This window comes from Canis lupus, chromosome 37 (assembly GCF_011100685.1).
Source record: "Canis lupus familiaris isolate Mischka breed German Shepherd chromosome 37, alternate assembly UU_Cfam_GSD_1.0, whole genome shotgun sequence".
Taxonomy (NCBI): Eukaryota; Metazoa; Chordata; class Mammalia; order Carnivora; family Canidae; genus Canis; species Canis lupus.
The window spans coordinates 10,261,492-10,284,071 of record NC_049258.1 but is presented as its reverse complement, the minus strand read 5'-3'; the positions used below and the strand labels follow the sequence as shown (position 1 = coordinate 10,284,071).

General features: G+C 41.7%; 1 protein-coding gene across 6 annotated transcripts in view; it reads left to right on the top strand.

Moving 5' to 3' along the window:
• The window catches only part of FLACC1 (flagellum associated containing coiled-coil domains 1), a 33,784-nt gene extending 11,965 nt beyond the window's left edge, over positions 1–21,819 (top strand). For 3 of the 6 annotated variants that reach the window (XM_038585351.1, XM_038585349.1, XM_038585350.1), the window contains 12 exons: positions 1,813–1,861; positions 3,391–3,524; positions 4,916–5,009; positions 6,715–6,776; positions 8,501–8,598; positions 9,637–9,731; positions 11,589–11,688; positions 13,524–13,627; positions 16,809–16,871; positions 19,767–19,856; positions 19,989–20,098; positions 21,481–21,819. In XM_038585351.1, coding sequence (XP_038441279.1) covers positions 1,813–1,861; positions 3,391–3,524; positions 4,916–5,009; positions 6,715–6,776; positions 8,501–8,598; positions 9,637–9,731; positions 11,589–11,688; positions 13,524–13,627; positions 16,809–16,871; positions 19,767–19,856; positions 19,989–20,098; positions 21,481–21,592 — 1,111 coding nt within the window. In that variant the 3' untranslated portion in view covers positions 21,593–21,819. The remainder of the gene's footprint in view (positions 1–1,812; positions 1,862–3,390; positions 3,525–4,915; positions 5,010–6,714; positions 6,777–8,500; positions 8,599–9,636; positions 9,732–11,588; positions 11,689–13,523; positions 13,628–16,808; positions 16,872–19,766; positions 19,857–19,988; positions 20,099–21,480) is intronic. The other 3 variants (XM_038585352.1, XM_038585354.1, XM_038585353.1) reach the window with 3 other exon arrangements.
• Positions 21,820–22,580: the final 761 nt, after the last annotated feature.

The window sequence follows — 22,580 nt, the reverse complement described above, 5'->3', positions numbered from 1 at the left end:
GAGAGATACAGAGAGAGAGGCAGAGACACAGGCAGAGGGAAAAGCAAGCTCCATGCAGGGAGCCCAATTCAGGACTCGAGCCCAGGACCCCAGGAACACACCCTGAGCAGAAGGCAGATGCTCAGCCACTGAACCACCCAGGTGCCCCCAGAGGCAGCTTTTTAAAGAGACCCAGGCTACTTAGTAATTCCCCCACCACCCCACCACCATCATCCCAAGGCTTTCCTAAATTCAGAGTAAGCAAACAAAATTAACATTGTAAAGAGTTTCCAATTTATGAATGGGAGCATATAGCTGATATGAGTTGAGTTGTATTTTAAATGGTTTAAAATCTTTATTAAAAGATTTTATTTATTTATTAGAGAGAGAGAGCACAAGTGGGGGAGAGAGGCAGAGGGAGAGGTAAAGGCAGACTACTTGCTGAGTAGCGAGCCCACCATGGGGCCCAATCCCAGGACCCTGGGATCATGACCTGAGCCAAAAGCAGATGCTTAACCAACTAAGCCACCTAGATGCCCTTAAAATCTTTTTTCCTTAAAAAGGATTTATTTATTTATTTTAGAAAGAGAGTGTGTGGGAGGGAGGGGCAGAGGGAGAGAGTGAATCCCAAGCAGACTCTCCATTGAACGTGTAGCTTAGCTCAGGGCTTGATCTCACCACCCTGAGATCACGACCTGATCTGAAACCAAGGTCACATACTTAACCAACTGAGCCACCCAGGTGCCCCAGTAGTTTTAAACCTTTTAAAATGCATGTGAGCTTCATTATATTAACAATGTATATTGTGCACTCGCGCCCATTTTTTTTTTTTTTTTTTTTTTTGCCACAAAGAATATGTTTTTGCCAGTTAAAAGATTGGTGGTCATATCTAGAGTAGCCAAATCCTTGGGCTGGTTTTCTCAAGAGAGTCTTCAGTGCCCCTTCTCGGGGTAGGAAATGTGGGAGCAAAACCAGACTTTATTAACCAAGGTAGAAGTGCCTCCACCTGGAAAAATCCTCCCAATCGCAGACCCTACACCCAGCGGACTTTGGAACAGTCTCATACTGGTAACCACTCCACAACCATTAAAGACTTTGTGGTGATTTTGATCATGGAGGAAATGGAACTCCTAGAACAGGTTTCATTTGTCTCTTTTCACAGTAGTTGCCAGAAAGTATGTGTGCGAGTGTGTGTGAGGCAGAGGGAAGAGGCCCTAGCTTCATATACCTCAGCCTAGCTAGTCTTCTTGTCAGCACACCAGAAGCTAGTTACTCTTATTACAATCTTTCAACCTTCCAGGTGAGCTCCCTTACAAATGCTCTTGCTATTTGGATACCTGATATGTTCATGTTTCTGCACAGAAAACAACTAGTTATGACCAGGATTAACACCAGAACTCAGAATAGTAACCATTTGCTTATCCTGAATTCATTTCACTGACAGTTTGAGGTCCCATATCACCAATTTCTGGTGCAAATAAGAAAGGTTTTTGTGCAGACAATGTAAATGTCCCTAGTGTGTGCATTTGAGATTATGGACCATGGGAGAGCCCTTTGGATTCTCATCCCAATCTCTTGGCTCCTATTTTAGGAATGGTTCTAATAGGCATGACTAGTCAACTGCCTACTTTTTTACTACCTGCCTTTTTATCACAATCTGTATACCAATGATCCCTTGACCATTGAACATTCCCTAGTTCCCGAGTAGAATATTTTGAGAGCTGAAAGGGGCCTCAGATATCATCCTACTAATGTCACAGATGAGTGGTGGGATCAGGGTGTAGCTTCTAAGCTTTGAACTTTTCTTTGCTCCCTGGTTGCTTTCTCTTGCAGAGTAAAAGTCCAGTTAGGAAAACAAGAGGAGAGCAATAAATTACCTTATGTGAGTAAAAAAAAAAAAAACCAAGAGGGCAGTGGGACTACCATTTATTGAGTGCCTGCTGTGTGCGGGCCTTTTACATGTACCTTCCTCAGTTTCTGATGAGGAAACTGAGGCACATAGATGTTGAATCACTATAGTTGGCGGCAGGGGCATGATTTGAACACAGATCCAAGAGAGGGCATCTAACTATTACTCCCTACTGCCTTGTGTCAGGCAAGGAGAGTGTTCCAGGGAAACCAGACATTGACAGCCAGTCCAGGCTAGAGTACAGCTCATGCCCAAATGTTGGAATCCCACTGCCACACTTGGGAGCCCACAAATGGGGGGGTCATCAGGGCACTTGAGGGGAGCAGAGCCAGGACTCCGCTGAAGAAAAAGATGGGGACTAAACCCAGAAGGATCTCGATAGCTGCCTAGGAGTTTGGGCCTCCTTCTGCTGTCTGGGAGCCTTCACAGGCATAACACCAGGTAAGATTTACATTCTAGAAAAAAACGTTATCTGATAGGATACTATTGGTGTTTTTTCACTACTTCCTGCTTTTATCTATTTTATTTTTTTCCCCCTTAAACAAAAATCATGCAGTTCCTTCATAGGAAAAAAAATTAACAAACAAAAATGTAATTACCCTCCAGATGGAGAGGATGATGAGCCCTTGGGGAGCCAAACTGAAGGCAGAGAGGCCAGATGGGAGGGTATGGCCAAAGCCAAAGAGAAAGATGAAAGTGGCCTTGGGCTCTTGGACAGGAGTGTGGAGAGAAGAAGAGAAAGTTGGGATACATTTCGGAGATAACAATAACAGGGCTTGTGGCACCTAGGGGTGTTCTGCCCAACTCTAGGAGGTACAGTCTCACCCTGGTCTCTGCCGGCTGGTAACCCTGCCAGATTCCTGACTTTGATCTAATGGGGAACAGAGGAAGAACTGACTAAAATAGGTGTGTTTGTTCGTTTTCACGACTCTACTAGACATTTTCTCATGTTATTTTGGTTTTCCCTTACTGAAGCCCTTTGAGGAAGAGTTAGTATCCTCGTTTTCTAATGAGGAAACTGAGGCACACAGATGTTGAATAACTGTGGTTGAGGGCAGAGCCAGGATTTGAACACAGGCCTATCTAATTCCCAAAATTGAGCAATCTCCATGGCACCTGACTGCCTCCTGGCCTCTGGCCATGTGGAAAATGCAGGCAAGGCACAGGGCTTGAGGCAGAGTGCTAAGTGGGGTGTCAGCAGTCAGGTTTGCACATGTTGGCTTGAGAGATTTGGGGGGACATCCAGGAACAACTTGAGTCTTGCAACTGGGTCTCAGGAGAGACATCATGGGCTCCCATCATCCATAATTGCAAGGAGAGACACCTGGGCTGATGTATGAGAGTGAGTGGTAACTGGGGAAGGGTGCAGGAGGGATGTGGGCTCTGGAATCCCACCTCATATTTCTGTGTTTAAGAAGTGAGTAGCACTGTAGTGGAAGATTTGGAGGAGTCGCAGCACTCCAAGTCTGCAATATTATCTCACCTTCCACCCTGATGCCCAGGAAGTGATAAATGTGTCACCTGGCTATCGCCTCATTCGAAATAGGGAGCAGATTTTCGTCACCTTGGGAGATGAAATGTTTGATAAGAAAAAGCGGTCACAATCAGACATCATGAACAGATTCAAAGTGTCCAGGTAATATCCTTGAACCTATATCCAGCTCCTTAAAGATATTTCTGCTGGGCTTGGCCTGGCATCGAGGAGAAGCTCCTAACTTCCATGCCCAGTCCACCGGGTCCCTATTCTAAAGGCATTGCAAGGTCACTTCACTTCTCATCCTTGTGAGCTCCTCTCCACACCCACATCTCTGCCAATCCCACTGGAGACAGGATGAAGGTCAAGTCAGGCAGCTAATCTGGAAAATGAGTGAGTGTAGTATAATTTGTACTAAAGGAAAGCAATTGTTCCTAGAGGTGATAAACAGATGAAATATTTTTAAAATAGTCTGAATTTGTAGGGTGAAAAGTAAGAATAAAGTCAGGGTTCATGGGGTGCTGAGATGCATCTCTTTCTCATTATGCCTAAAAATAACAGTTCATGACTTTGGTGGTCACGGTGTGGAAGACTCTGGCTGAGTCCACCCCCGTTGAGCGCAGTGCCATCCTCTCTCATTCAGGCCCAACCTACTCTATCCTCCAATGCCATGGAAAGTCAGTACCCACATCCTTTCCATTCTACCTCCTAGATTTCTCACTCATGTCTCCCCGTCCCTCTCATATCTTCTCTTTTATTTCCTCACCCTCTTGAATGGAGGACCTTATCTCGGCTGCACTGTACACAGCACTGCCTGCCACCCTGTCTACTCCAGCTCAACCAAATAGACATCATGGAGGCTTCAGACCCAGAAACACAGAAAATCCAGCCATGCTCTGAAATCCCCTCTTCCTCCTGTGTCTGGACCATTCCTTGTCTGTGACTCACTGTCAGCACCAGTCCCATCCCCCACCTTCCCATGTCCTAATCCTGAATTCTTCCTCCTCCGATTCATTACTGAATCAAGATCAAACCCTCATCAATTTCTGAACATATTCCTCTTTCCTTTCTTTTTTTTTAAGATTTTATTTATTTACTCACGAGAGACAGAGAGAGAGAAAGAGAGAGGCAGAGACACAGGCCGAGGGAGACGCAGGCTCCAAGCAGGGAGCCCGACATGGGACTCCATCCCGGGTCTCCAGGATCACGCCCTGGGCTGAAGGTGGCACTAAACCACTGAGCCACCTGGGCTGCCCTCCTCTTTCCTTTCTATTCAATAGGTAACCAATCCACTACTCCACCCTACTACCTCTCCCACCCTACTCAGGCTAGCTTACCCAAAAGGACTGGGTCTGAGGCTCAATCACCCTGCTGCCCAAATGCTTCTCCCAGACTACCCTTCCATCCCTATGCCCACCCCCATGGCTATGCAGCAGGTGCAGAACATGGCCTGGCTCTCACCAGGCCAGAGATCGTCACATACAGGGAGATGCCTGACTGGCATAGAATGGAAGCTCTCTGGGTGATGTCCTGTTGTCCTATTTGTCCTGTAGGACTGATATCATTACTGACCTAGAAGATCAGATCTCAGAGCTGACAGTGATCATTGAGCAAATGAACAGAGACCATCATTCTGCCCAGAAATTGGTGAGTGATCCTTCAGTTAGCTGATCTCTAGGGGTAGGAGAAAGACCAGGTTTTTTTTTTTTTTTTTTTTTTTTTTTTTTTTCATAATAGCTGCTATGTTCCTGGCAAGATGCCAAGGACTTTACTCATGGGAGCCATGTTGTCCAGGTAACAGCTCTGAAGATAGGACTGTGGCTACACAGTAGGATTTCTCTGACTCCATCCTCATCCATAATTGCAAGGACTCAAGTCTATCCTCAAAGCCTAACTCAGTTTCCAAGTCTATCCCAAATGCCTCCAGTGTGTTCATTGCCACTAACCTTGCCACACCAGGAGGTGCTGGCCATTTCCCCTCAGGCTAGCTGTGGCTGGTTAAACTTCAGAGGGTGCTAAGGCTCTTCCTAGTGGCCACAGTGTGGTCAGTGCATCTGCTTTGGTCCAAAAGCTTCTCAGAAGCCTTGAGTACCCACATCCCATTGCTGTTAAAATTGTCAAAACCCACCTTGGAATCTGTTGTGTTCAGCTTGCACTCTCTGTGTTTCCTGGGGATTTGGGGACATTTCCTTTAGATTTTATCATATGTTATATCACAGTCTCTTCTTCCCTACCTTAACCAGAGGTGCCTGCTGGTCTGGGCTGGAGTGAGGAACCTCAGCAATGCTCGGAAATAGCCTCCCCCACACCCCACTTGTCTGTTGTTATTGAAACCCACATGTGAAGGTTGACTTCCCAGCAGGTCCGCCCCACCCTCTGACATGCCCCAGATGTGTCTCAATTCTACTACAGTGACCCAGCTTGTGACTCACACTGAGACCCCCCCTACTGTTGATCCATTACTATATGTATCTGAAAATCCTGCCAGGCTTGTGGTCTACTTCTATAGGTAGGGAATTAAGGCTCTGGAAGTTAAATAATTTATATAAGGTCAGTCAGCTCATCAATGGTGGGTTATTGGGCAAAGTGCACATTTCCACTCATTGAGGCCCTGCTGAAGACACATTTAGAGATTATTTCCATAGAGGGACTTCATTTGTGATCCTTAAAATTCTCCCACCTGTGAACACCCCAAATTGTTGTGTGACCCTGTGGAAGGCTGTAGGGCTGGCTGCCACTGTGTAGTCAGAGAGGGACAAGGATGAGCCCTGAACCCTTATCTCAGCTGGCAGCAGGTGCTGACTGGTCTGGACATGTCCATTCCTCCTGAGACACCAACCAGAGAATCTGATGTGTTAGAATTGGAAGGTCACCTGGAAATGAGCACATTTGGTCCACCAGAACACACCATTCTGACAAAGAGGTTTTATTAACACTGGATTTTAAGTTCATCGAAGGTAGGGTCTGAGTCTTAGGCCTCTTTGGCTCTTCCAGGCCAAGCTCTTTGCTGAATAGATGATTACTCAATTGAATTATGTATGGAAGAAATCCAAAGGCCAAGCTCAGAGATTACTGTCCAACAGAGAGACCAGACCTGCCCAGAAAACCAGTTAGTGAAAGAGATGGTTTCCATGAAGCAACATTATGAACTGATTACATACCAAACAACGTAGAGCAAGCCAAGGATTGTTCCATTCCTTCAGTATGATGTACTCTCTGGGACTGCAGAACACAAAAGGAGAGGTGTAGGAGTAGGACATACCCCATGAATGGGAAGGCTTCTCAGAAACTGCAGATTGCAGAGGGAATGAGGCCCTTGATCCTATATTGTTAATACTGGCCTTGTTTCCAGCTCTCCAATGAAATGGCTCTCCGCTGTGCTGAGATGCAGCAGAACTTTGAAAACAAGAACAGGTAGGTATGCTTCTGACACAAGCTTTCGTGTGCTGAAGGCCCTAAGACTCCTGCTACTTCCTTGCACGATTTCAGTTCACTGGGATTTCAGACAGTGCCAAATGGAGTTGGATGGGCAGAGGTGGGGGAAATGGGCAAGATGGTTTGATTTGAAACCACCAAAATGTAGCACAGCGAAGATTGTTCCTGGTTTTGCACTTTCTCATCCAATTACTTCATTTCAGTTATAATCTCCCTTTTTGTTGATTGCTGAGGAGAGCCATTTTTTGTTCTCCATGAGATTTCTGTGGTAAACAACTGTTGTTTTCAGCCCAGGCTCCTCCTCCCATGTCCCCTGCCTCTCTACTTCCTCCCCATCTTTCTCTGCCTCTTCCTCTTTTTTGTCCTGTCCTCTCTACCCTCTTTGGCTACTCCCAGGACCTGGGCAGAATGGGAAGGTATGGGAGGGGCGGGAGCCAGAGCCACAAAGACAAGCCAAGAGAAAGTAAAAGAAGGTGTAGCGTCTGTGGGGGTGAGCCCCTACGTGCTGGGCACCAGAGCAGCCTCAGAAGTCCTGGTGGAGAGAAATCCACATAGTTGAATCATAGACTTGCTTTCAAAAAATAATAAAGTAACATATTTGTTTTGTAATAGATTTCATTATTTTTTTAGAATATGAAGTTCATAATAGAATAGAACATGAAGTACAAGGAATTCTCATATACAGCCTGACCCCACATCCCTGAAACCTGAGTAATCCTTAACATCCTGCACCACTGTGCTGCATTTGTTACAAGTGATGAGCCTATGGGGATACATTACTATCACCCAAAGTCTAGAGTTTACATTAGGGTTCACTCAAGGTTTTGTACACTCTGTGGGTTCTGACAGGTGTATAATGACGTGTCCACCACTACTGTATCACACAGAATAGTTTCCCTGCCCTAAAAATCCTCTGTGCATTGCCCATTCATCCCTCCCTCCCCACTAGCCCCTGGCAACCACTGATCTTTTAACTATCTCCATAGCTATGCTTTTTCCAGAATGTCATACAGCTGGAATTGTACAGCATGTAGGCTTTATGGATTGGCTTGGTCACTTACTGTTACGCATTTACTGTTTCTCCATGTCTTCTCTTGGCTTGACACCTCATATAGGCTTTCACTTTGACACTTGTCTTGAGCACTGCCAGCTTCTGCCTCCTGGAATGGAGGTTAAAGAGACCTTGGGCTCCGAGTACCTGGGTGGCTCAGTTGGTTAAGTGACTGACTATTGGTTTCAGCTCCTGGGGTTGTGGGATCAAGCCCTGTGCCAGGCTCTGTGATCAGTGAAGAGCTACCTGAGATTCTCCTTTCCCTCTCTCTCTGCCCCTCTCCCCTCAAATTAATTACTTAAAAAAAAAAAAAGAAAAGAAAGAGAGAGAGATTGAGGCCTTGGGGTCTAAAATTATCCTGGATGCTAATGCAGCCCACAGTTTCCCAACACAGCTGTAAGCAAAGACTGTGCTGTTAGCAGGGAGCCATGGCCCCCACTGGCTCCATTCAAAGCAATGGTTGGTGGAAACTGAACTTCTCACCTTTTTTCTAGGTGGATGCTAGGAGAATGTGTCAGGAGGTGAGGGCCGTGCAGGCTTCCCACAGCTTCCTGTGTGAGAGAGGGGAGGTAGGATTGGCTGAGTATAACAGCTCAGCTCTGTACTTCTTTTCGTTGATTGATGATCTTGGCCTTTTCCCCGGGTCTCACAGGGAGCTCAAAGAGGCTCACGAAGCAGAGCTCAGTCAGTTGGAAAACAACTACAAAGCAGTGTTGAAGGCAGAGAAGCTGGCTGCTCAAGAAAAACTAGGTACTGTCTGAACTGGGGAGAATGACCCTGGTAAAGGGCAAAAGGCTGACCATGGCCATGGATGGGCTGTGGCTAGGCTTTCCAGATGTCCTCCTAAAGCTCAGGGAGGGGTAGTGACTGAGAATGAAACTGTAAAGAGAGAAACCATGTCACCAATGTCCTTCCTACACCCAGGAGATAGACTGGCCTGTGACCAAATGTTAGGATCTGAGCAAGTCCCTTAATTTCGCTTATCCCATCTAATAATTGAGGACAATAATAATATCTGCCTTCATCAGAGGGATGAGAATGTGAAAGCACCTTTTTAAAATAAATTCTTAATTCTATAAATACAATACTATTATAATTCAGCAAGTTACTTCACTTGTAAAATGATGGTGTTTCACTATATTCTAATGGACACACTATGATTTGTATGCCTTATAATAAGGGTTGTGTTGGTCATTTATCCCATTATTTATGCTCCCCTCGGGATGGGCAAGGTGTATATCCTTCAGAATTCTGAGGTTATAGACTGATCTCCACAGGGAGAAGGAGATATCCTATGATCTTCTCTTTCTTTTGCCTTACATTTTAAAAAGACGATATTTATAGCTTGTTGATTTTCCAATTTCCTAAAGAGAACATTTATCATTTTCAAAATCAATGTGCACTATGAAACATTATTTTAAAAAGAGAGAAGCAGATCTATAGTACAAAGCTTTGCTCCTCTTTCCTCCACTGATGTAGGTTTACCCCCAGGATTAGTTTTTTCACATCTGGTATGCCTCAGAATCACCTGAGAAGCATATTATCCACAGATACCAGGCTTCTCCCCTGACACTGCAATTCAGTAGATTTGGCCAGGGTCGAGGGTGGGAAGTGGGACTGGCATCTGGGTTTCTAATACGCTTCCAGAGTGATTCCTAGGTACAAGATAGTTTTAACACCTTGAGGATCAGTTTGAGGTGGAGAGGGTATAAGGAGAGCTCATACTTGAATTTGAAAACTTGCATTTCAGAGGAATAATGATGACCCTGTTGTTTTCCTTTTGTGCAGATGAGATGGTAAAGGAATATAAGTATCTGAAGAATATGTTTCATATGTATCAGGTGAGATTCAGAGCTCCTTGGTGGATTATGAGAGTAAGAGAGGTAAGGCTCATTCCTGGCTAATGACAGCAGGCTAAATCTAGAGCTCTTTGCCCAGAAAATAATGTCTTGAGATTCTCAGCATCCTAGGACCTAGGTGGTACTAAGTGCCTCCAGGAGAAGAGTGAACTGTGAACTGTCGTGGTTTCCAAGCATGACAAGTCAGTCTCTCAGACCCTGAAGAAGCCCATGGAAAAATATGTTCTTAATCACAAAAGTAATATCTGCTAATTTTTTTTTTTTTAGAAAATGGACATACAAAAACTAACTACAACAAAAAAAGAGAAAGAATTATTAACACCCCAAAACGACCATTATTAGTATGTGTACTTTGTAACATCTTTGACTTTAGTAAAGTGCTGGGTCAAAATGAATAAATATTTATTTTTTATTTTTAAAATATTTATTTCTTCATGAGAGACACAGAGAAAGAGGCAGAGACATAGGCAGAGGGAGAAGCAGGCTCCCTGCAGGGAGCCCGATGCAGGACTTAATCCCAGGACCCCAGGATCACAACCCAAGCCAAAGGCAGATGCTGAACCACTGAGCCACCCAGGTGCCCCTGGAATAAATCTTTTAAAGGCCTTTAATACACTTGGCCAAATTGCCATCCAAAAGGACTCTATCACTGCACTCCTACAAGCAGAGCATGGAGTGCTCTGACTACCTCAGAATATAACTCATTCATTTAAATCAGCTAATTTGATGGAGCCCTGGGGACACAGGTCATGATTTCTTCCTAAGAGGATGAGAGAGCAGGGTGGTGGTGGTGAAAAGTGGACAGGGACAGACTAGGATAGCAAACCCCCATCCTATCATGACCAACAGGTCATGGTTTGCTGGGGACTTTCCAGGTTTTAACATTGAAAGTGCAAGGTCCTAGGACATTACTTAGTCTCAAACAGACATGGACAGTTAACCACCATATAAAAGGAGGAAACCAAGTTAAGCATGAGTGTACCACCTCTGCAATTCTATTTACCATTCACAGTTTCACTTTTGAGTTGTTATCTAAAACTTGTTTTTTAAGATGCATCTTGATACAGTCGAGGAAAACATCCTAGAGCAAAGCCTAAGAGAAGCATCAAGTTGATGAGTGGGTAAGCTGCCCCAGTTTCCTAGGTATACTTTATGTTTGCTTTAGTCGGACCTCTCCAGAGAGTTTGACCTCTATGGAAACTGAGCTGCCCACCAGTCTTGAAAATGATGAGAGAGAACCTTTATCTAATGTCCACAAATGGTTACCAATGAGTAATGCCTGGCCCCAGTATGAATTGTACCACTAGCCTGAAAAAAAAAGGGGGGGGGGGAGGGGGTCAGAGTCCTGAGACCTTACTGGCAAGCATCCAGGTCCTAGACCTTCTTCCTCCTGAGGTCCCACTCCCATGAAAATCTGAGCCAACCAACATGACTAGCATAGGGTTAGGCTTATTTAACCTCAACCACAGAGGAAGTTAGATTTGCTGAGGAAAAATAGACACACTCTGAAAAACATACCTTTTTTCTTAAGTGTTTAAATTAACTTCTAGGCATTTCCTTTGTTTCTTAATGGGCTACTGATGAATGACTCATGACTCAGAGGGAGGGGACATGTGAAACTTCCACAGGAGAATCTACCTGTCTTCAAAGAAAACCCAGTTCCAGTAGGACAAACACCATGTAGAGCTTGCTTTGACTTTGAGGGTTCTGCAGGCTCATAGGTGGGCTGAGCTAAAATTTAGTCCCAGCAGCCACCCATGGAGGGACTCCTAACAAGCATTCTGGGTGAAGGAAGCTGTAAAGGGCCCTGTGCTGTGCCTGGAGTCAGTGTGCAGCCTTTTTCTGGACCCTTTTCTTGATGGTGCCTTTGTGCCTCTGCAGGATAGCATTCATGATGAAATGGAGGACAAGTGGTCAAAGAAGAAGGCAAAATGGGAGGAGGAGGAGAAGTTGGAGCGGGAAAAGATCCTGCTACAGCAAAGTGAGTACAGAAACTTCTGTCTTTTTGATGGCACATGCACCCCCCCCAAAAAAAAAAAAAAAAGAAAAGAAAAGAAACAGAAAGAAAGAAAAAACCAAACCCACCATTAAGTTTGGTCTTGACTTGAGAAAAGCAGCCTTGGATTCACAAAGGGTGATGTTCACATGGCTGAACTCCTGAATCAAAGGTACATGGACTTTTCAAGAAGGTGACAACAAGAATGGAGTCTTTATAAAGTTCAGCGACCTGAGAGTCTAAGTCTGTACCTTCCAAAGCTCATTCATTCCAAGTTTGGCCATCACAGGCTGGAGCAAGCTCTGGGACATCTGTAGGAATGTTGACTAGTTACATGGATAGAAGTGACCCCAAAGTTCCAGAAAAATGTTCTTGAGTTAGAGTTTCAAATATTCACTTGTTGTTGGAGGAGGGACAACACAATCGATTACACTGAGAGCCTCTGTATTGCCACATCCCCCCCTCCTCAAAAGATCTAAATTTTTGAGGTTGGCATTGCATATGTTTAAAAGCTACAACATGTTGATTTGATACATTTATATATTGCTATGTATTTTTAATATTTCCAACACTTAGTGCAGAGATTGGATCCTAGAAAGTGATTTATAGATGAGCCTTGTACCCCCACCAAGCATCTTCATAAATGGAGAAAAGAGAGAGGAATTTATGGAGACTCTGCTCCTTGACCTAGAGGATTGGTTGAGGTAGGAGTGGGGCCTCTACAAACCTATACCGCATCTTACCTTAATCTAATTTGTTTGGTTGATTTCAACAAATTACTTGTGTAAATATAGAAACCCCCTGGGAAAGGCCATTCCTACCCCAGTGGGGACTCAGACTGCCAGAAGGTAGCTGGAAGACCCTGGCATTAAGGCTGAAGGACAAAATGAGGAGTTGTACCTGTTTGAGGCATTACCTAGGATCCTGGTGTAGTATGAGCCTATCTTCTTCCAGACTTCTAGCTACCCATACTACACTAATCCCATGTTGTCAAAATCTAAGTTAAGATGTTACACTTAGGATGTGCCTGGATGGCTTAGTCAGTTAGGTGTCTTAAGTTTGGCTCAGGTCATGATCCCAGAGTCCCAGGATCAAGTGGGGATCCGGTTTCTCCCTCTGACCTTCCCCACTCTCATATTCTCTCTTTTTCTCAAATAAACAAACAAACAAACAAACAAACAAATAAAATCTTTTAAAAAAAGATGTTACAGTCAGTTTTGAAAAAACAAATTTTAGCTGTGCATAGTGTAGCTCAGCCCAGACCCATCCTGTGAACCTCGGGATTGCCTCCCTACCCATATCTCCAGCACCATGAGGCCGCAGAAGAAATTTTTATCAGTCCCTCACCTCCTCCTTCCTCCTGTTTGGTATTGGGCCTCTGTTGGCAAGTCCCCTCACACCAGAAACAGTTTAAGCCTCCCTCTACCCCAGGGCTAAGTACAGAAAATGTTATTGCTGGAAAAGTTACAGGAGCCAAGAGCTGTATTCTAAGGTAAGGATATCGAAGAAAGCATAGTGGTTACTTCAGCAGCGGGAATGGACAAAATAATAAGCAACAGATCTAAGATAAACTATACATACACAGAAAAATTGGAGACACTGGGGTGAATCCCATGTGGCCGATATCCCTGAAAACCATCACTGTGTTGACCTGACTTTCAAGCATCTCCAGGTGCACATCAGACGCCGAACACCAGGCTGAAAGCACCTTGTATCTGACCCAGTCTGTAATTTCTATTATCTTCAGACATTCTGAGTTTCTCTCTGCACCTGCTTTCCCCGCATTTACTCATACAGGTAATGTCTTCTCACCTCCGCAGAACAGAATATAACAAAAAAGTTTGAGTTAGAGTCAATAGAAGTAAAGAAGAAAATAAATGACTCGTACAGTGCCGTCTTCGAGAACTTCAGTCGAGAGAAAGAGGTAACTTAGCTGAAAGCACATCAGGGGTTGAATGTGCAGCCCTGGGGGGACATTGGGTTCCCAGGGGTGCCTCTGTAAGTTGGTGAGCTTTTTGTCTCTATGTGAGTATTCCTTCTTTCCCAGCTTCCCTGGAAATACATGCAAGTAAACTGGCAGTCTTGCTGTCCTTATCCAGATGGTCTTACCACAGGGTTACTGTGGGATGAAAATTTAAATTAATGGGAAATAATAGAGTGCTAGACACCTACAGAACCTGAAATTCCCTATTTTGCTAAAACCCCCATCTCTGATTGTTCCTCCTCATTGTTGACTAGAGCTGAAGAGAAATGGCAGTGTAGCAAACTAAACTAACATACAGTTCTTAGTAAATAAGAGGAGCTATCCCAAAGTTAGAGGGTAGGAGAGGCAGCTACTGCTGTTCATCAGGTCCCCACCACCTTCATACTGTTACCAGGTTATAGTGAAAGTGGGTCTCAGATTGTTGGACATTTACTAAGTGAACATGCTTTCGCAAGCAGGCCCCAGGCTCTCTGAGCTTTTAGGAACGAGGAAGATTCATCAGAGGTATTTGCAAAGGCATGACTGAGGTAGGATTCTGTAACCACTGGGGTGAGCATCAGGCAGCCAGAGCTCCTCCTAAGCAGACATGGGACCATCTAGGGATCAAGTCTTAGATGCCATTCCCAAGTGCGTAGGCTACACGTTTTGTTCGATTCCTGTCCTCTTTTCCTGCAAAGTGGACTGGGCCTCTCAGATAGTATCTACCTGGAATATTCCACTTTTAACGCCCATTTCCAACTATCGTGCCAATTAAAAAGCCACTCATTTCACCAATCAAAACCCATTTCTGGCATTCACTACAACTGAGCAACACAGTAATGAGAACACGGGGCATGCTGCGCAGTGTGTCTGGGGCTTCTGGGGTCTGGAGAGCTCAGACATCTGAATAAGAAGGAGCAAATTCCTCTAGTAATTCCTCAAATCTAGAGACTTGAACAAGTATTTCCTCAAATCTAGAGATTTGATCATCTGCATGCATCCATTCCTGTCACCTATTTTCTCTCCAGTAACACTGACTATAAATCTGTAAATGCTGCTCCTTCTCTCTCTCATAAAAACGTAGTTTACACTTAGCAAAATGCATAAATCATTAAGTATACTGTTTGATGAGTTTTGACAAATGTACACATCCATGTAACCAACATTCAAATAAAGATCTAGAGCATTTTATCAACCCACAAATCACTCTTGTATTCCTTTCCATTTAAGTCCTATCTCCTTCAAAACTTGCCCCAAGACAACCACTGTTTCTCCACCACCATAGATTGGTTATACCTGTTTGCTTTCTATAAATGGATCATGCAGTACATGCTCTTTCGTATATAGCTTCTTTTTCCTCAATACAACATCTGTGAAGTTTATCCATTTGTTGTTTATCTCAGTGATTTCTTACTTTTATTGCCCAATAATATTCCTTTGTAGGAATATCACGCAGTATGTTTACCATTTTCCTGTTTTTGGAGGTTTGAGTTGTTTCCATTTGTTGTCCTCCCTATTTTATAAAGATTTTGTAAACACGCTTGAACAAGTATTTCTGTAGACACAATTTTTCATTTCCTTTGGGTATATACCTAGCAGTGCTATTGCTGGTTTCTAGGGTATTAATAGGTTCAACTTTATAAGAAAAGCCAATTTCCATAGTAGTTATACCATTTCACTCTTGTATTTTAAATATACAAGAATTCCAGTTGCTGGACATTGTCAACAACTAGTATTGCCATCCTTTTAAATTTGACCCTTCCAATGGGTGTGAAGTGGTATTTCATTACAGTTTTAATTTCCCTGGTGACTAACTATGTTGGATGATTTTTTCATACACTTATCAGACATCTTATATGTCTTCTTTTGTAAAATGCTGGTTCAAGTCTTTTGCCATTCGTTCATCTTTTTATCATTGATATGTAGGAAAACTTTATATAATGTGGGTACAAGTTCCTTGTCAGATACATGTGTTACAGACACTGTCTCCTCGCCTATGGTTTGCTTTTTTCATTTTGCTCGTATTATCTTTTGATGTGCAGAAGTTTTTTATTTTGTTGAAAGCCAAATTATTAATTTTTTCATTTTCATAAAAAAGTTACAGCTTTTTGTGTCCTTTCTATGAAATTGTTGCCTAGTCCAAGGATACAAAGATATTCTATGTTTTAAATAGCTTTGGGATACCTGGGTGGCTTGGCAGTTTAGCGCCTGCCTTTGGCCCAGAGCATGATCCTGGAGTCCCTGGATCGAGTCCCACATCAGGCTCCCTGCATGGAACCTGCTTCTCCCTCGGCCTGTGTCTCTACCTCTCTCTCTCTGTGTGTCTCTCATGAATAAATAAATAAAATCTTTTTTAAAAAGCTTTGTAATTTTAGTTTTTATTATTCTGTTATCCATTTTGAGTAATTTTTATGTATGGAATGAGGTAAAGGTCATACATAGGTCATTTTTTTTCTGTTTAAATATCTAGTTGTTCTTATAGTTCCATATGAACTATAAGTTCATACTGAGGCCAAGGCAACCATTGTCTCAATTACTATAATTTGAGATCAGGGAGTAATAATCTAGTTTTGCTCTTGTTTTTTTTTTTTTTTTTACTTTTATTTTTTTATTTATTTATGATAGTCACACACAGAGAGAGAGAGAGAGAGAGAGGCAGAGACACAGGCAGAGGGAGGAGCAGGCTCCATGCACTGGGAGCCCGATGTGGGATTCGATCCCGGGTCTCCAGGATCGCGCCCTGGGCCAAAGGCAGGCGCCAAACCGCTGCGCCACCCAGGGATCCCTTGCTCTTGTTTTTCAAGGTTATTTTGGCTCTTCTATATCACTTACATTTCTATATAAATTTCAGAATTAGTTTGTCAAGAAAGTATTCTGACTGAGATTGTAGTGAACATAAAGATCAATCTGTGGAGAACAGAATGTTCAATAATATTAAACAATATTAACAATATTCAACAATAAGTAACCTTACCAAGGTTGTACATAAGTAAGATTTTCAAGATTTAACTTTAAGATGTCATGTCATTAGTTTATAATGTTTGCTTCATTATACCAGAATACTATTCTGGCTTTCTTAATTCTCTGAAAGAAGTGCCAGAAACCCCAGTCCTGATCCTTTCCAAATAAAATTATTTTTTAGGAGCTATTGAAACAACATGAAAAAGACACCATAGAATTAGAGGAGCTGAAAAAGACCAAACAGGTAAGCTTTTTCATTTTTCCTGTGGAATTAACATTTTACAAATGCATCAGTAAAATTATATGCTCTTAATAAAATGTAATCTATGATAATTTTCCAAAACAAAACAAAACAAAAAAAGTGGGGGGGAGGGGAGACCTAAAGCTGAATTTGCTGGATTCAACAGGTCAAAAAGAACCTTAGAACTATAATATAAAGTCATCTGTAAAACAAAACTCTTAGTGTCTTTCTAGAGCAACTTGAAGAAATATATAAGCAATATGCTGTGTGATCTTAAGTGTCAAATGCCTTCCATTTCTCGTAAGACTTAAACCACAAAAGAGTCTTCGTTTCTGAAATATCAAATTCTTCCTTTAAGCTCTAAAATTATACAGTACTGCCCCTGGGAATTCTAACTTCAAGCCTCTCTTTAAAATTCTAAGTGTGCCTCACCCCCAACAGTTTCTTCAAAGAATTCTGTTCTTCCGGGACAAATTATGGCACTTCCATGTGAGAGACACCTGAAGGGAAACTGTTCAAACCCATGAGCTGCTTTGTGGTTCTTCTTTCGCAGAGAATTTAACTTGAATCCAGAACGGACATGTTTGGGAAAAGACTAGACATTATAAAATCATGGAATGATATCTTAGAGCTTAGGCAAGACTTCATCATTGCTGGGTAGACCTCAATGTCTTGCTTGGTAGAGGGATAGGCTTTGGAACAAGAAGACTCAGTGTATTATAATAACTGCTTTATTGAGCTTGTCTACTAATTCTATCATTCATTTTTGGATCCATTTCTATTAATTGATTTTGCTTATTTGTGGTCATATTTTCTCACTTACTTGCATGCCTGGTAATTTTTTATTAGATATCTGCCATTGTGAATATTTTTCACATGAAAAACATATTCACATGTGAATATGTTTACCTTATTGGATGCTGAATATTTTTGTATTCCTTTAAATATGTTGGTACTTTGTTCTGGGATGCAATTAAGTTACATAGAAACAGTTTGATATTTTCAAGCCTTACCTTTAAACTTCATTAGGCAAAATTAAAGCAAAATTAATTTTTCCCCTTACAGAGATAATACCTTTCTGAGTAGTCTACCCAAAACTCTATGTATGCTGGCTGGTGGGAATATAACTATTCCCAGTCCTGTGTTGACCCTAGTGATTGTTATACCTGCTTCATGCTGGTTGTTCTTTCCCCTAACTTCATCTCCTTCTATTTCTTACCCTCCATCATGCCACTCCAGTGGCACTGAACTCCTTGCTGTTTCTTTAACATGCCAGGATCCTCTACTTTGAGGTCTTTGCACTTGACATTCTTTTTTCCTGGGAAGCTTTTTCCCAGATAGCCACATGACTAACTTCCTTACCTCTTTCTGGTCTTTGCTTAGATGCCACTTCTTGGGGGGCCACTCTATTTAAAAGGCTTAACAACCCACTCCAACACTTTCTTTCCCTGTTTTATTTTTCTATACAGATTTATAACTGTCTAACTTGATAAACTTAATAAAGGCAGAGATTTTTGTTCGTCTTCTCTACCACTAATCTGCAGTTTCTAGAATAGTGCCTGGCACATCACAGACATTCAGAAAATACCAATTGACTTTTTGAATGAATAAATGAATAAATGAATAAAAGAATGCTAAATCACTTGGCACTTTGCTTTGCACAATGTGATTGCAGTAGGTGATGGTACCTCTCTAGTCTATAAATCTTAGGAGGATGCTTATTCCATGGGAAGAGCTCTGAGGACATTATAAGAGTTAAATGGGGCTGACACCTGAAAGCAGAGACTCATATGGTTCATCTTTATAGTCTATCCAACATCTATCTAATGTAGAGCCCATATTTATCCCTTCCCTGCACTTAAACTCATCTTCTATCTTATCCTTGGTTTATTTTAAAAATTTTAATGCAATTATTTTACTAACTTCTATTTAATTTTTATATCCCCTCACTAGAATGTATATCCTTAATAGTAGGAATTTTATTTTTCTTGTTCATCATAACATTCCTGGTGCCTACAGCAGTAAAGTATTTTTTCCTAATTAAAACACTGTTTTTTAGAGCGATGTTTGATTTACTGAAAAATTAAGCAGAAAGTGCAGAGATTCCCTATATTCTCTCCCAACACAAACATACAATTTTCTCTGTTATTTTTAAAGAATTATTTATTTATTTACTCGACAGAAAGAGAGAGAGAGCAGCACAAGTAGGCAGAGCTAGAGGCAGAGGGAGAGGGAGAAGCAGACTCCCCATGGAGCAGAGAGCCCAATGCAGGGCTTGATCCCAGGACCCTGAGATCATGAACTGAGCTGTAGGCAGACGCTTAACTGACTGAGCCACCCAGGTGTCCCCAATTTTCTCTATTATTAACATCTTGCATTAGTGTGGTACTTTTGTTACAGTTGATGAACCATTATTAATACATTCCTTTTAACTAAAGTCCATAGATTACATTAGGGTTCACTCTCTGTGTATTCAATTCTATGGATTTTGTCAAGTGCATCAAATCCATCATGCCAAATACCATATCATACAGAGTAGTTTCCTCACTTAAAAGTCCTCTGTCCTCCACCTATTTATCCCTTGCATACCCTGGCAATCACTCATCTTTTTACTGTCTCTATAGTTTTGCCTTTCCGTTAATAAATATTTGGTTTAATGAATGAATGATTGATAGCTGTCATGACAACCCATGAGAGCTCTAATGAGGGCTGGCTTTGAGACAGTAATAGTGAGTTTGAAGAGAGGAGTATTGATGGGCAAGACACAGAGGAGATAGACTTAACAGGGTGAAGTGACTGAACAGTGTAAGAGAAGGAGTAAAGTTGATGCTTCACCTTCTAGTCCAGGTGCCATGTAGACATTGTCATGTTGTCCTGAAACAGTTTCTTCTTACACAGGTCATGGAGGAAGAATTGAATACACAAGCTGTTATCCTAGAAACACTTAACACGACCCTCTACCAAACCCAGATGGAACTCCAGAGAGAGGCAAGTCCCAGCTGGAGTGGGGATGGGGGTTGTGCAGAGGAATCCAGGTTTCTGTACAGCTCTACAATATAGCTCTGCTCCAGATGACTCTGATTCGGGAAGGATAGCTATTAAAATGTATATGTCTTTCAGAAAGCTACAGTGGGAAATCTGGAGAAAATGCTCCAGATCAAGATTTCTGAAGCTGAAGAAAAGTTTAAATATACCATACAGCTTCTGACAGAAGAAAACATTCATCTAAGGTATGAATGACACTGTTGAAAAAGACATGGCTGAGTTATCTTTAGAAAGTGGGAGGGAGTTTGGGTGAAAAATAGATGAAGATGAACCCAGGTATTCCCTGATAAAGTCAAGGCACAGCTACTTCCAGGAGGGAAATATTCACTCAGAGCCTGGCCACAGAAGTCACATGCTAAGGTCAGACAGTTCCTCTGAAGTGGAGCTGGGAATGTGTCTCGACTCCTCTCCCTTACCTACTCTTAACTTTAGTGCAAAAAAGCACGTGAAATTTATCTAAGGGTCTCTGGGTTTATTCAGTCCTGTCAATGCATTTTAAATCCCTAAAGTCCTCTGCCCTCCAACCTATTCATTCTTTGTTTCCCTTCCCATCTCCTGTAAATTACTGATCTTTTCACCATTACTGTAGTCTTGCCCTTTCCAGAATGTCATATTGTTGGAATCTGTAGTACATATTTAATAAATACTTGTTTAATGAATAAATGATTGGAAACTGTTGTGACAACCCATGTGAGCTCTGAGTTTTTACCATGTACCCTGAGAGTTTAGGGGTTTAGATGTCCGTAGTTTACTCTTAGATACAGCTGCATTTAGTTCCTGTGGAAATCAACTTTAGGTCAGAAATTATACTGAAGATGAATTTTAAATCATTGAGATATATTTTGGTCAATATTTTAATAAAGGGAAGCTATTCATTGCATTAATTTGGTAGTATAAGAGAGTAAAATTTTCCTTTCTTCCCTTGTAAGTTTTTTGACTAATCTAATAGTTAAACTGACATGAGACAGATTAACAGGGGAAAAACAAATTTAATTTTGTATGTACAGGAGCTCATAAAAATATGAAACTCAAAGAAGTGACCAAAGCAGGCTGCTTTCATACCCTTTGGACAAGAGTCAATAAATCTGTAAAGAATTGACAAGACAAGGAAATTTGGGCTTGGGGTAGTAAATTAATGAGGAAGTAACAAGGTTTGTTTATACAGCCTTCTCAGTCCTAAGTTCCCTATTTCTGGTGATAAGGATGTCTCTTTACCTCCTGCTATAGGGACGGTACTTTTATTTCTGGCTTTCAGGGGGACAAAGGAGGGTCAGAGTATCTTTCTTGTACTGGTTATTGCTAAAATAACTTTAATTCAAACTAATCAATCTGCAAGGTGATATATTTTGGGATGGCATACTTTGTTTCCCCTAAACAAAATATTCCTCATCTGGGATTTTGATAAATAAATATCATATCTCACTAAATTTAAAACCACTGCAAGTAATGTGTCCAACTGCCCCCAGTGAAGGAATGAAAATCATATTTCTCTCCCCGCCAGATATCTTACATCCCCTTCTACCCTTTGAGTCTATAGTGATACATCTTCTCTTTTTTTTTTTTATAGGAGGAAAATAATTGCCAAAAATGAAGAAATTTATGAAGAACGATCTGGGAGGTCAACCTTTAGTTATGAAGATTATTCTAATACTTTAGAAGATTATAGCAATGAAAAATAAGAATTATGAGCAGAAAAATTGTTAGCCAGGGCAAAAGATGGTAGGAACACCATCTCTGTAGGCTTAGAGAATTCTTGTGAGATTTTCTTGATAAATGTGTATTATGGGTTTAGTTCCGGGGTTGCCTTGGTTCTACTTTTGTCTTTTCACAATTTGCTTTCTTCTAAGTGGTTGGGAATGTTTGAATTCTCATCTCAATTATACAGAGTTTCAAGACTTCATTGAAAGGCGATGTTCTCTATATCTGGATCTGAGTTTTTTCTGTGCCATTGTACTATTTTCTCTTCCACATTTGTGTATTTCATTATGAAAACACTGATCTAAGGAGCTTCTCCCTGTTAAATGTTGACTATATTTTGAAGTTTAACTTTTGTGCCCCTGGGACATTGAGCTAGCAAGATGATAATTTATTAATTCAATTCCAAAAAACTTTTCTTTTACATGTGTCCCCACTGCTCTACTTCTCAGTCATATTCCTTATGCTATGATTTGGGGAAAGTGTCTGATAATTCTTGCCACCTTCTCTAAATAATCACCAGAATTCAAATGCCCACAGGGCAAGCAACGCAAATTAGTGAAGTGGACTGGACATAAGGAAAAACAATCGCACAAACACGCACAGTGATAAATGGCCATTGGCAGCAGCCTTAATATAGGGGATTGAGCAGGGTGGTATGGGGGACTGGGTGAACCCATTCCATTGTTGCACACAAAAGCATAGGATCAGATATTCTGATTGGATGTTCTGATTTTTCAAAAGAAAGTATTGTGGTTTTTAAGTGACATGTCCCAATTTTTAAATACAGGCAACAGTTTTTTAAAAAAATACAACTGTGTGAGCCAACATTGGGAGGCTAAAATGAAACCTATCTGTGATCCAAATGTTTTCCACCTGTGAGATGCCAATGGCAAAAAACAAAGCCAAAACAAACAAACAGAACAATCTCCAACCACCAGTAAGTTAAAATTCTATTTTATTGTTAAAAAT